At 41.7% G+C, this 13003-nt stretch overlaps 1 protein-coding gene across 1 annotated transcript; it reads right to left on the bottom strand.

The window, feature by feature from the left end:
- Positions 1–8138: 8138 nt before the first annotated feature.
- GSPT2 (G1 to S phase transition 2) lies at positions 8139–10677 on the bottom strand. Its single transcript, XM_060137386.1, has 2 exons — positions 10579–10677; positions 8139–10472 (listed from the first exon to the last, which is right to left on the bottom strand). The coding sequence occupies exon 2, from the start codon at positions 10459–10461 to the stop codon at positions 8563–8565; it is 1899 nt and encodes a 632-aa protein (XP_059993369.1). The 5' UTR covers positions 10462–10472; positions 10579–10677; the 3' UTR covers positions 8139–8562.
- Positions 10678–13003: the final 2326 nt, after the last annotated feature.

The following is a 13003-nucleotide window of genomic DNA, read 5'->3' as shown; positions in this document are numbered from 1 at the left end:
AACTTAATGAAAAGCAAAATGAATCTACTATACGTTATTGTGCATCCAGTTGATGGCATTACCACACAGAGACTATTTTTAATGGTTTTAAAATATAGCCATTTGTTCTGCACATTCCTAGAGGATATAACCTGAGGACCAATAGAATCAGATAAAAACTTTAAACTATTTTCAGAATCAGTATTTTTATTGGTAATGTCGGCATGATTTTTTGGACACTTGGTTGTGAATTGTGGGATAACACTAATGAGCAATTTTTAATCTTTTCAATGTTATTGGGAGTCAAGACTTGTGGTTTCAGAGAAAGGACATACTGATGAAAGATCAAGGGTGTAAAGCAAATACCCTGGAGCCCTGAGTTTGAATGAGAAGTATCAGTATAAACTCATGCTCTATTTTGCTTTTAAAAATACCTATTAGCTCTGCCCCCTACAAAGCACTAGAAACCATGATGAACCCAGTAGCATGCAGACAAGCACTATGATTTTACTCTCTAAACAGCATTTTCCACTAAAAAAAGAAATATAGATTACATGATGAATTAACTGACTTCAGGAAATGTATAAAGTGAGCCTTGGACAACCTGATGCACCAGAAAAGAGGAAGGACTACTGGGGTCATGTAAGAAGGATTCACTAGCTAATCTGAAGAGCCTAAATGCCTAAAAATGGTACAGTTTGAGCATCTATAAGAATAATAAGTAAATAGATTTGAACACATTAAACGTGTTTAGATATTGTATTCATAGTGATTCTAAAATGTACTCTGTGGTCACCTTTAAAAGTGCTAAGAAATAAATTCATAATTTGAAAACTCTTAAATGGAAGGAAAGAATCAAATAATTATCCTTCCATCTGTATATCTACTGTGTTATCAAATAATTAATGAGGAAAAGATTCTCTTTAGAGAGGTATACTAGTTAATAAATGAAGAAAGATAAATAGAATATCTTCGTACTACAAGCTGTAACAAAATACTGGATCTAGGCACTAATCATCAGTGTTTGCTAACTTCATAAAAAAAAGAGACAAACCAGACATTATGTATATCCAGAGAGAAGTACATGGCATTACCTGTGAGGTATTCTTGCTTTAAAAAAAAAAAAAAAGGAGAAGACTCCAATGAAGCCTCTATCTCTAACAACCAATTTACGGGAAAGTCAGGAGATAGAGGGACTTGTTAAACAATGACAAAGGGAGGATGTCAGCAAAATCCAGACTGTATGAAACTCTAGAAAATAAAGGACCCAAATTGTTCAGCGTATAAATTACAAGAAAAACGAAAGAAGGGACAACCTATAGGTTGAAAGAGACTTAATAAGCCTGTTAACAAATTATAATGCATGGGCATAAACTGGATCCTGATTTGAAAATTGAATTTCAAAAAAATAAGTATTTATGACACAATTGGAACACTTAAACTGGGAATGAATATTTGAAGATATTTAGAAATTATAATTAATTTTACATGATATAATATTACTGTGCTTGTATTTTTAAAGTGTCTAGGTCTTTTAGAGATACATACTGAAATAATCTTTTGTTAAGTGACATGATGTTTAGGATTGACTTCAAAATAATCTGCAGGTGGAGATAAGTAGGTGTGAGTGTAGATGAAATAAAATTAACCAAGAGTTCTTAACTGTTGGAGCTATGTGAGATCTACATGGGTTCTTTATAATGGTACATCTTGTCATGTATCTGACAGTATAACAGAAAGATTTTTTTTTAATGTTCACAGCCATAATATAGACTAATGAATCAGAATTTCTGGATATCAAGGAGGGCACTAGTATTGCTAAAAACTACTTTGAAATGAGTTTACTATGCAGCTAAAGTTTAGAGACAATGGTATAAACAGGGCCTTACTCTTTTTTTATCTCCGGATAAGAAGTCTGGAAGTACACTTGCATTGTTCAGCTGTTCAAAGATGCCATAAGGATACCACAGCTTCCATCCTCCTGCTCAGCCATTTTTCAGTAGGTTGATTCTATGACCATGTGCTTGTCACAACATAGCTGCAACTGCTCCAGTCATCTCTATCATATCTCAGGTACCATCTTTTTCTATAGAAGTCCCCAACACATTCCTGTACACATCACTGGGAACAACTGGGTCACATGGCCACCCTTAGGTGTAGAGGAGGCTGGAAAACCCATCACCTGACAAAGGGGAATGGGATAGCCATGATTCGACTGGACAAATTCTGAGTCCCCCTACCCACCCCCGGGGCTGGACATATTTCCTCTTTTTAAAAAATCAGTTTTTCTTACCATAGGGCATTGGTAGGAAAAGTTATTGCATCAGCAATCAACAAATCTAGTGAGAAGGAGAAGCAGAGCTCCTACAGTCAAAAACACAGTCAAGGGTAAGGATTGACTATGCACTGTAGGAAATAAACTCACAAGAACTGAGCCACATTTTCATATGTGCTACCTTGTTCAGTACTCACAACAATCCTATAAACAAGGTGTTTGAGGGCTTCCCTGGTGGCACAGTAGTTGAGTCCGCCTGCAGATGCAGGGGACACGGGTTCGTGCCCCGGTCCGGGAAGATCCCACATGCCGCGGAGCTGCTAGGCCCGTGAGCCATGGCCACTGAGCCTGCGCGTCCGGAGCCTGTGCTCCGCAATGGGAGAGGCTACAACAGTGAGAGGCCCGCGTACCGCAAAAAAATAAAACCCAACAAGGTGTTTGATCAGGCCACCCAAGATGGCTATTCTCTTACTCTCTGTACATGCCTTGCTCAACCAGTCTCTGCTTCACTTACACCTTACTCACATGACTGACCTTCCCTCTTAATCATAGAGACTAATCAGTAAATGCCCATGTACTTGCCCCCAGCCCCAGCTAGTGATTGTTCTAATCTTTAGATCAGAACATCTCCACCTGTTAGCTTATCAGTGGGGCAGTGAGAGGCGTGCTCCTCTGCTCGTTTCCCTGGTAACCAATGAGCCGACCAGATATCAATTCCCCCTATAACTGGTAACCTCCCCCTCCCTGTGGGAGCAAAGACTGCCACCATGTCCTGTCCGCCTTTTGCCGCACATGGTGGGGTGTCTCTCCAAGACCTTGCTTCAGACATGTAAGATCCCCCATCCATTAAACCATTGACGTCTCTGACTCCGGGTTCTTTCTTCGGTCTTGAGGCTGAGCAAGTACAGATCTTGCAGGTCTGCAGGGTGCAGCCCAACACGAGGTAACTGGCATTAGTTCTACATTATGCATGAGGGACCAGAGACTCATAGAAGAGGGGTGAGGTGGCTTATTCAGGGTTCCAATTAGTGGCTTCACTGTGCATTACCCCTGTGCCATGGGTCAATGTCCCTTCTCTAGCTTACCAAATCACTGTCTAAAACATAAGCAGGGGAAGAAAACGAGGTCCACTATCTCCTCAGCACCATGCTAGGTATAGTCTATGTCAGGAAGGGGACATATTTTGATCTGGCCACTTCTCTGACAATGGGATCTTCTGGAAGAGGTGGGGGCACCAGGGTGGCCCAGAGCAGAACTTGCCCTTCATTGTAGCTGTTACATCTGCACACTCAGGTAATATGTGCTATTTTGGATACCGCTAACTCAGTCAGGCATTGGTAGATAGTGTGAGACCTAACACTGATACCTGGGGATCTGTGAGGCTTGGTAGTATCACCATCAGAGCTGGTACCATGCTGCCAATATTGCCAGCAGTTTTGACCTCTTTGTCTCACAGAATGAATCTGATGTGCATTTGTCCCCTAGCCACCTGGAGGCCCAGTTCAGATTCTGCTGGGAAATCAATATGACCTTTCTCGTGCCCCCAACTTCCCTTCAGACCTTGAATAGTGTGCCATCCATAGAGGCAAATGTTCTTGAATTATGTTAAATTTGGTCACTGCAACTTTTTACTCACTACCAGGATCTTGTGAAGCCACCACACATCTGTCCTGAATCACCATCCTTTAAGGTTAAAGCCTCCTTAGATGTAACTCCTTCCTTTCAAACCTTGGTGTTCCCTTCTTAAACGTGCAAAATGTATGCTTGCAGCTCATTTACCCTTTCAGACCAGAGTTCTTTTGGGTTTGGCACACATTGAAGAACACAGATGGGGATGAAGCATTCTGTCATTAGCATCACTCAGGAGTTAAGCCTTTAGATATTTTTAAAAAGATGCAGATGTAGAGAATGGACTTGAGGACATGGGGAGGGGGAAGGGTAACCTGGGACAAAGTGAGAGAGTGGCATGGACTTATATACACTACCAAATGTAAAATAGATAGCTAGGGAGAAGCAGCTGCATAGCACAGGGAGATCAGCTCAGTGCTTTGTGACTACCTAGAGGGGTGGGATAGGGAGGGTGGGAGGGAGACGCAAGAGGGAAGATCTATGGGGATATATGTATATGTATAGCTGATTCACTTTGTTATAAAGCAGAAACTAATACACCACTGTAAAGCAATTATACTCCAATAAAGATGTTAAAAAATTTTTAATGTATTAATACATTTTATTTCACCTATTCATTTATACCTTACTAAACTGGCAAAAGAAGCTAAAGCAGTTTGGAAAGCTAAATAATATATGTTATATGAGCATCAGTTAAAGCAGGGTGCAAAAAGAAATAAAAGGAAGAAATCAAACACTAACCTTTAATCCAGGAACTGTCAGCTAAACCAGCAGAAGCCAGTTGGGGTCTTTCTTGCTCATTTGCCATGTGACATTGTGTTCTGTAAATTTATTGGTATGGCAAAAGGTCACTGATAGATTGTGGTACAGCTAGTAAAAGCAGTCTCAGGAGGAGATAATTCATCTAAGTCTCTGTTAGAGATTAGAGGAAGCCTTTTAATCAGAGCCCCAAATGTGAGGAAAGAAGAGCTATAATTGGACACTTATTGGATATATATCATATCAAATGAGAGATACAGCGACATGAATGTATACAGCAGCCTGACTGGACAAATCTTTTTTTTTTTCTTTTTGTCCTCTCATTCTAAAACTGGGGGCAGGTCTCAATATTCTCTGCTTGGACTTTTGAAGTTCAACAATGAAAGAGAGAAATATCTTCATTAGAGGGCTGAGAACTGTCTGAAAATTATGTGTGCATGTAAATTCTGATTGCTTAATATTAATCTGAGTAGAAAACAAGGGGCTTTGCCGAAAACCCTTTTGATTGATGTCTGATTCTTAGAGCCTGAACCTTTCATCCACTGACTTATAAAAGAACTATACAATTTTTTAAAGGATAAGTGAAGGAAAAGAGAATCCCCCTAGAATTTAGACAAATTTCCTCTAAAACAATCTGCATTGTTGAGTGCAAGATAGAACTGTAAGGGAATCCGATAGTGAATATTCTATGGGCTATAGTGTCAAATTGTAAACTGCCCTCTTGTATGTAAACAAAGCTTTTTTTTCTCATTTTATTTTCTCATACGTGGCATGTTCATACAGTAGGTTCTTTTTTCTCTCCCTTTCCCTTGTTGATCTTGGTGATTGGTTGAACATTAACTAACACCCACAGGGTGGTCTGAAAAAGCCTCTCCCAAATTCTAAGGCAAGCCCACTTTCCCCCCTCAGTAGAAACAGTCGTGTCTCTGGTGAGAAATCTGGGGTCAAATTTTCCTTCCACCCAGTGGCCAACCATGAGTGGATATTGTTAACTGAAAACTAGGAGAAATGAAAATATGTCAATACCCGCAACAGAAAATATAGAATCATATTGAACATAAGAACAGGCACTGGATCAATGTGAACATGTTCAAATGCTCAGGTTTTGGCAGAATTTCTGTGGTTGCTGGATAGTTTCTTTTGTATGGCCATGACACTAACTAATAATTTTCCTGAAACTAAACCAGTCATTTTAACTAAAGTGTGTGGGTTGAATATTTGTACTGCAAAATGTGCATAAGTAAACTTTAAAAAGAGCAGGTTCTTGCATTGTAGTAAATCAGAATCATGACACTGTAAAAAGAGAGTCTATTTTGAGAAAGGATTTGTCTATTGAAGACAGGAATGGTAACCATAGTGGGTATTAATAGCACTGACAATTTGTCCTGGGTACCAGAGAAAGATGCTCAATGTGGAGGTCTGCTAGCTTCTGCCCAGCCCAAGATTTCCACTTTCTTTCCTTCATGGGTCTTTGCTGATGTACCATATAAGTTGGGCCCTTTTCCTAAATCTCCACAGATTTGTCCTCTAATGAGGAATAAAAGGAAGAACCTTGGGAGAAAAGTTGCCAAGAGTCATCCTGACATAGTAAATTCATGATGTATTTACAGGACGCAGCCAGACTTGGGGAGTTTCTACACTGATCTTGCTTACCAGGAATTTGAGGTGCTCTTGGCACAGTTAAGTTAAATTGGTCTGAATTAGAGGCAACAGGGGACCTCTGAAGGGACACTGTTTTGTATGCCCTGTGGAAACTGTACTGTGTTTGTAAATGGCCTCAATTTGCAGTATTGGAGAACACTACCAGACATTAAGAACTACAAATGAAGGTATTCACGAAGTTAGAAAAAAAACATTACCATGAGTTTATATACTGCATATTTTCTTAAAGAGCCAGGGTCAGGTGTCTCTAACCACCTGGATGATCACTGAAATGAAAATTATTGCTTTCTAAAATCCACTCCCAAAGATTTATGTCCTGTCTCTGAAAGTTGTTTATAGAGTTCAGAGCTCCTGGTGGAGAAATTTCTATACAACTGGCTAATGAGAAAAGACATTTAGGAGCCAGTTTTTGATGGGAAATTACCCAAATTGGGTGGAGAAAAAAAGAGTTCTGTCCTGCCTTGTGGCTTTGGCCTATTAGTGGATGCTATCCACAATTATCCTATTGGTAAATTACTAAAACTGCAAAACAATGAGATTGATGCAGCATCAGAAATAAACTTTTAAAAAGTGGCTGCCAGGGCAAAACTTTTAGCGAACACTGGATTGGCCTGTATTTTGTACAAAGCTTAGAGCACAGAGGCAAGAGAAGGAACTGTAAAATAAGACGAAACTCTTGCCACTGATATTCTAATTATTAAAGGACTGGGTCCAAGACAACATGAGGCACATCCCTGTGGGTTAGGTTAGCTGACATATGACAAAATAAAAATCCTCTTTTCCCTTGTGGGTGCCCTGAAGATCTATGGTTGGATGATTCACAGAGCCATGCTATTGATGCCCTGACAAGACCTGTGGCTATCTCTGACAGGTTAGATACCCTGGAGGTACATGCCGACACAAACAAAGGGACCATGGAGAAAGGTCCTGAGTATAGCCCATAGTGTTCCGGCAGCAGTCTCCACCCTTGTCCAACCACCCCATGAGTGTGAGGAATTGGCTCTTCCCACCATTGGGCAGTGTTTACACTGGGCCACTACCTACTTACCAAGACAGAAAGTTCTTGCAGCTGTTGATAGTTACGCAGGTTATAAGGCCACTCTCCTGGCAATAAAAGTAGCCACCTCAGGGTCCACGGTTGGTGTTTTCCTCAATATACTCTTCAGAGATGAGTCCAGTTAACTCTGACCCCAAGAGTGGGTCATGATCTGATTGTAAAAATGACCTCCCACCTTTCCTACTAACCCCAAGCACTGAAGAATAGAAGAGTGGAATGGTCTCCCCATCTCCAAGCTCAGGACCCTCAATAACCCTTACTTGTCAGTGAATGACTTACTATTACAAGCATTTACCTTCTCAAGTCATGCCCCTTACTGTGTTGTGTCCCACACCACAAGTCTCTTGGTGAATAAAACAAAGGGGTGTGTTACGATGAGGGAGTGCAGATAACAGTCTAGTCAACATACAGTCTGAATCCCCAGGTATATGTGTAATATGGCCATGTTCAACATTTGGGGACTTGATAGATGGCCTGAGCTTTTCTTTTTCAAATCACAAGTGGGGAAGCAGAAGAGCTCCTTTATTGACTGGACTTGAACACAGAAAACAAAGTTCATTGGGAAGACCTCTAAATTATTTTTCTCAAAATTAAAATTTTTCCTTTAACACAAACCTGTGCATTGTTTGTAAATTCCTCATTTAAAACAGTGAGTGCAGGACAGTTGTTAAAAGCGCAGGTAATAAAATGTATTCAGTTACTTGAGACAGTAAAAAACCTAATTGAGAAGTATTACAGACAAATTAAAAAAATATTCAAAAGCATTTCAAATATCAATAAGAGTTTCAAATGGAATATTTTATTCACATGTTAGTTGTCTTTTTAACATGTACACACACACTGACACACTCTGATTGGTCTGCGTGGAACAAGGGTTGTCTAAATATCCTAAGGGAAAATGAAAAATTAAAAAATATATTAATTTTTCATTGTTATAGACAATTACATCCACATCACTTACAAAGCTATTACTGATTCTGTTCAAGGAAGCAGAATGGCATAGGAGGAGGAAACTTATGGGTAAATTCAGCAGTGACACAACTGAGATCTCAACATGAGAAAGCTGACAAAACATGGATTTTTGCTGTGAAATATTTCTTTGCAAAATATGGAGAAAAGTCAATGGGCAGTAAATAAGAGAAGGTGGTGAACTTTTGTAGTCAATTCTCACAGTATTGTGTAGGGACAACAAGAAAACTGCTTAGTCCTTCTCTGGAACCAGTTTCAGAACTTTTCCAATCGCAATGGTCTTACCCTCATCTCTTAAAGTAAAACGACCCATTTGAGGAAAATCTTTGAATGTCTCAAGGCAGATAGTTCCTGCTGTCCTTAAACGGGCAATACACACTTGATCTTGTTTCACGAAGCGGGGCCGTGTCTTACTCTTTTCTCCTGATTTTTTATCTACCAAGGAGATTAAGGCTGTTATCTCAACTTCCTCAATACAAGTATGAATGTGCAGCACCGCATTATAACCTGGGCAGATGATGGACTTGTGCTCAATAATCACTATCTGAACATCAAATGTGCGTCCAGAATGGCAAAGATTATTAGGATCACAGAGTATGAATCCTGGAAGAATCTCTTCTTCTTCAATTCCCTTCAGTCTGATTTTAAGGTTTTCACCTGGGGCTACATAATCAGTTTCAGCATCATCAGAAAGTATTCCAAGAACTTCCACATTGTGCTTGTTTGGCATCATCACAAGCTGCTGGCCTTTAAAAATGGATCCTGATTCCAGCTTTCCCAGGACCACAGTGCCCATATCCTTGTACTTATCCACAATTGGCAGTCTAATTGGTCCATCAATGGATCTGTTGAAGTTTGGCATATTATCCAAATACGGAATGAATGGTAATCCAGTGTACCAAGGGCAGAAATCTGATTGCTCTTTAATATTTGCCCCAGTAAGCCCTGAGCAGGGCATAAAGTGAATGTCCTTTTTGGGACTGAAGCCGACTTTCTTCAAAAAGGGCACTAGCTTTTCTTTACATTCTTCATATCTCTCGCTGCTCCAATTTACTGTGGGATCATCCATCTTATTAATAAGCACTATTAAATATTTCACCCCTGCTGTTTTTGCCAACATTGCATGTTCTCTTGTCTGTCCACCTTTTTCAAATCCAGTCTCAAACTCTCCTTTCCTGGCAGAGATTACCAGTACAGCCAAATCAGCTTGAGAAGCACCACCAATCATATTTGGGACAAAACTCTTGTGGCCAGGGGCATCTAAAATTGTGAAATGTTTCTTTTCTGTTTCAAAATAGGCACGACCCACTTCTACTGTTTTACCCTTGTCTCGTTCTTCCTGATTTGTATCTAAGGCCCATGACAAATACCAAGTTTCTCTGTTTTTTTCTTTAGCTTCTCTTTCATATTTCTCAAGTGTCCTTTTGTCAACCATTCCTGTCAAAAACATTATCTGTCCTCCAATGGTTGACTTTCCGGCATCTACATGCCCAATGAATACCACATTTACGTGTTCTTTTTTAGGAGCACCTGAGGGTATGACCACAGATTTCGATTTTCTGATTTCCTCTTTCTCAATCAATTCCTGGCCACTTTCTTCTGGGGGCCCCGAATCTCCCAAGGAACTACCCCCTGGCTCAGCTTCACTTACTTCTTTATTGTGCTCCCATGATTCTTCTAAGACCATCTCCACCTCTCCATTTTCTACAACAGGTTCCGAAAGTTCCATGGTAACGGCTGAATTGGAACCTTCACGCCACACTAACTGTTCCTCTTTGGAATGTTCCACAGGTGCCCCCCGTCCCAGCCTTTTACCTTGAGGGTCGCCCGCGCCGGGGCAGGTTTCATCGATGCCGGGGGCGTCGGCCAGGGGGATCTGCGGCTGGCACGGGCCCCGCAGGAAGGACGGCACGAACTCCGCGGCGTGGACGTTAGGCACGAAGGGTTTGGCGTTGACGTTGAGCTGTCGGCTGAAGGCCGAGATGAGGGGCTCACGCTGGGCCTCGGCCGCCGCCGCAGCAGCCGCCGAGGCGGCTCCGTCCCCGCTCGGGGCCAAACCTGGTGCTTCCATGTCCACCTGGTCCCAGCAGTCGGGAGCCGAGTCGCTGCTGCTGCTGCTGCCCGGATCCATAGTCCTCAGCCCTGATGGATGCGGGAAGGGAGCGGGCTCAACGGGCCAGAAAGAGAGGGCAGTGCCGCCGGGGGTGAGGCGGCAAGAGCAGGGGGCTCGGGGGGGAGCGACACGAACCTTAGCGGCGGCGCGGAGGCAGCCTGGTCCCGACGCTGCATTCGCAACTGCGGCGGCGGCAGCAGATATGGCGGCGCAGCCTCTCCTGTTGTGTATGAGCGGATCTCCTCCCCCAAACCCCGACCACTTCCGACTCCTCCACCGCCGACCCGGCGCCGGGCGGGGATTGACCCCTCGCTGCCATCCGTACGCTCGGCCTCCTGCATCCTCAGTCCTGGGTGAAGTCCGAAAGTCTCTCTCTTTTTTTTTTTTTTTTTTTTTTACGTAAATGTCCATTCATTTTTGTTCACGCGCTCCGGGAGAGCGATTTGACCACGATTTAATGATTAAGCCTAGACAGGCACACCTGATTTCCAATTCTACTCAAGATTCAAGTGAAAATGAAAATTCCTATTGAACAAATGGAGGTAGGATAGGGGTTAAAGGTTTACCCAGCAACGGAAGGAAGCAATTAGTGATCAGGGAGGCGCTCTTGAAATACAGGGAGATGAAGCCGAACCTTGGAAATGCAACTTTAGATCAGTATTAATTTGAAACCCGAGGCCTTTGGATTTCCCTTTTCTAGTGCCGCCCCTCCCGCCCCCCCCGCCCCCCCATAAGCCTATAACTTTGGCTGATGGCTTCTACCGTGTAAAGATGGGGTTATAACCTTTTTTCATGTTAAGCACTTTGGCTGTATCTACATGGAAGGAATTCCCAAGGAGACCCTTGTCCCAGTAAAGCTGCGCAACCTACAGCATTTGTGCAGGTGCCAGGACAATGGCTGGCCTGTGATACGGTGGTGGATCACACAGACAGGCACAGGACTCAGATCACTTGTATTCTTCTAACCAACTGTATTCTGGTGTACCTGCCCCACTCACCAGCACCACCCTGGAGTACACCGTAGGTCCACAGGCTTTCCTCTCTAATTCTGGGGGCCTGGAACCTTACTGCTGATACTGGGTTTGCTCTAAGAAAGAATCAGTGTCATATTGGAACCTTACAAGGCTTGTGAGTATCAGCCTAATTAAGCTGATTAAGACCTCTGAGATGGGCAAAGTCCATAAGACCCTAAGCAATAGAATCTCACGCTTAGAAAGAGTTTGTAACATTTGAGCCAAAACCTAGAAGAGCTACTTTGTAAATTATATTAATTTAGATCAAACTGAAATAGAAAAAAGATACTGGGAAAATGCAGTTTGCTAGTACAAGATGAAGTCAGAGTTGGATGTTAAATAAATCCAACAACAACCCAAAAGGTAAAAATTAGTAACTGATTTATAACTTAAGAAATTTGTTCTGCAGATTTCAGGGGTAGAAAAAAATGTATGTCTAACACACTTGGATCCTTGGTGGTTTCAGTCTGGGGTTGCCACTATTTTACTAGCTCTGTGCTGTTCCCAAGCCATTAGATGTGAAACCCCTTCATTCTTTTTGCCTCAGGTAATGGCTTAATTATTCGCTATCACATAAAGAGAATGTACACACCTAATCACAAAGAATAGGAAGAAATGAGAGGGTGAATGTGCAGAGACCCTTGGACAGCACTCTACAATGTGCTGGAGCCTTTCTTGGGCATTCTGTGAACCTCAGATAGACTTACTAAAATGTCTCTGGGAGAACTTGTCAAGGTTTAGGCAATTGTGTTCACATAAAGTTAGTAATAGAAAGGAAGCAAAACAGACCAGAGACATTTCCTTTACCTGGGTCATTTGTATTGATCATGAGAATATTAGTGTAATTGCTACTTAATAATATCTCTGTTAGAGAACAGAGGATGATTCACTTTTAGAAACCTAAAGGAGAAATGAGAAATGGTGACTGGATGTCTTCACAAGCCATCATCCTTGGGGCTCAGAGAGAGGCAGATACACCCAAGAGAAAGAAACTGACCAGGCTATATACACAGAGACTAACCTTGGACAAAATGCTCTTGGTCTGTGTGATGGGCTGATTGTCTCCAGTTGATCTGCCTAGAACTTTGAGAGAGCTCATCAGTATATGGGAGAAGTCCTATCAAAGGCAATATCTGGCCACTGCTTAATTCAATCATTTTTCCCTTAAAATTTTTTCTTGCAAAATATAGCACAAGTACAGAAAATTGCATAAAACAAAATTATAGCTTATTGACTTAGAAGGAAAACACACTGGTAACTACCACCCAAATCAATAGAACTTTGCCAGCCAATCCAGAAGGCTTCTCTGTACCCTGTCCAAACACAGCTCACTCCTTCCATCCTTAAATGTAACCACTATCCTGACATTTATGGTAATCACCTTCATGATTTTCTGTACAGTTTTATCCCACAAATATATACTCAAACACTACCGTTCAATTTTGCCTAGCTTTTTCTTTTAACATCTTTATTGGAGTATAATTGTTTTACAATGGTGTGTTAGTTTCTGCTTTAAAACAAAGTTAATCAGTTATAAATATACATAT

This window comes from Lagenorhynchus albirostris, chromosome X, assembly GCF_949774975.1.
Source record: "Lagenorhynchus albirostris chromosome X, mLagAlb1.1, whole genome shotgun sequence".
NCBI lineage: Eukaryota > Metazoa > Chordata > Mammalia > Artiodactyla > Delphinidae > Lagenorhynchus > Lagenorhynchus albirostris.
This window is presented reverse-complemented; position numbering and strand designations above follow the sequence as displayed.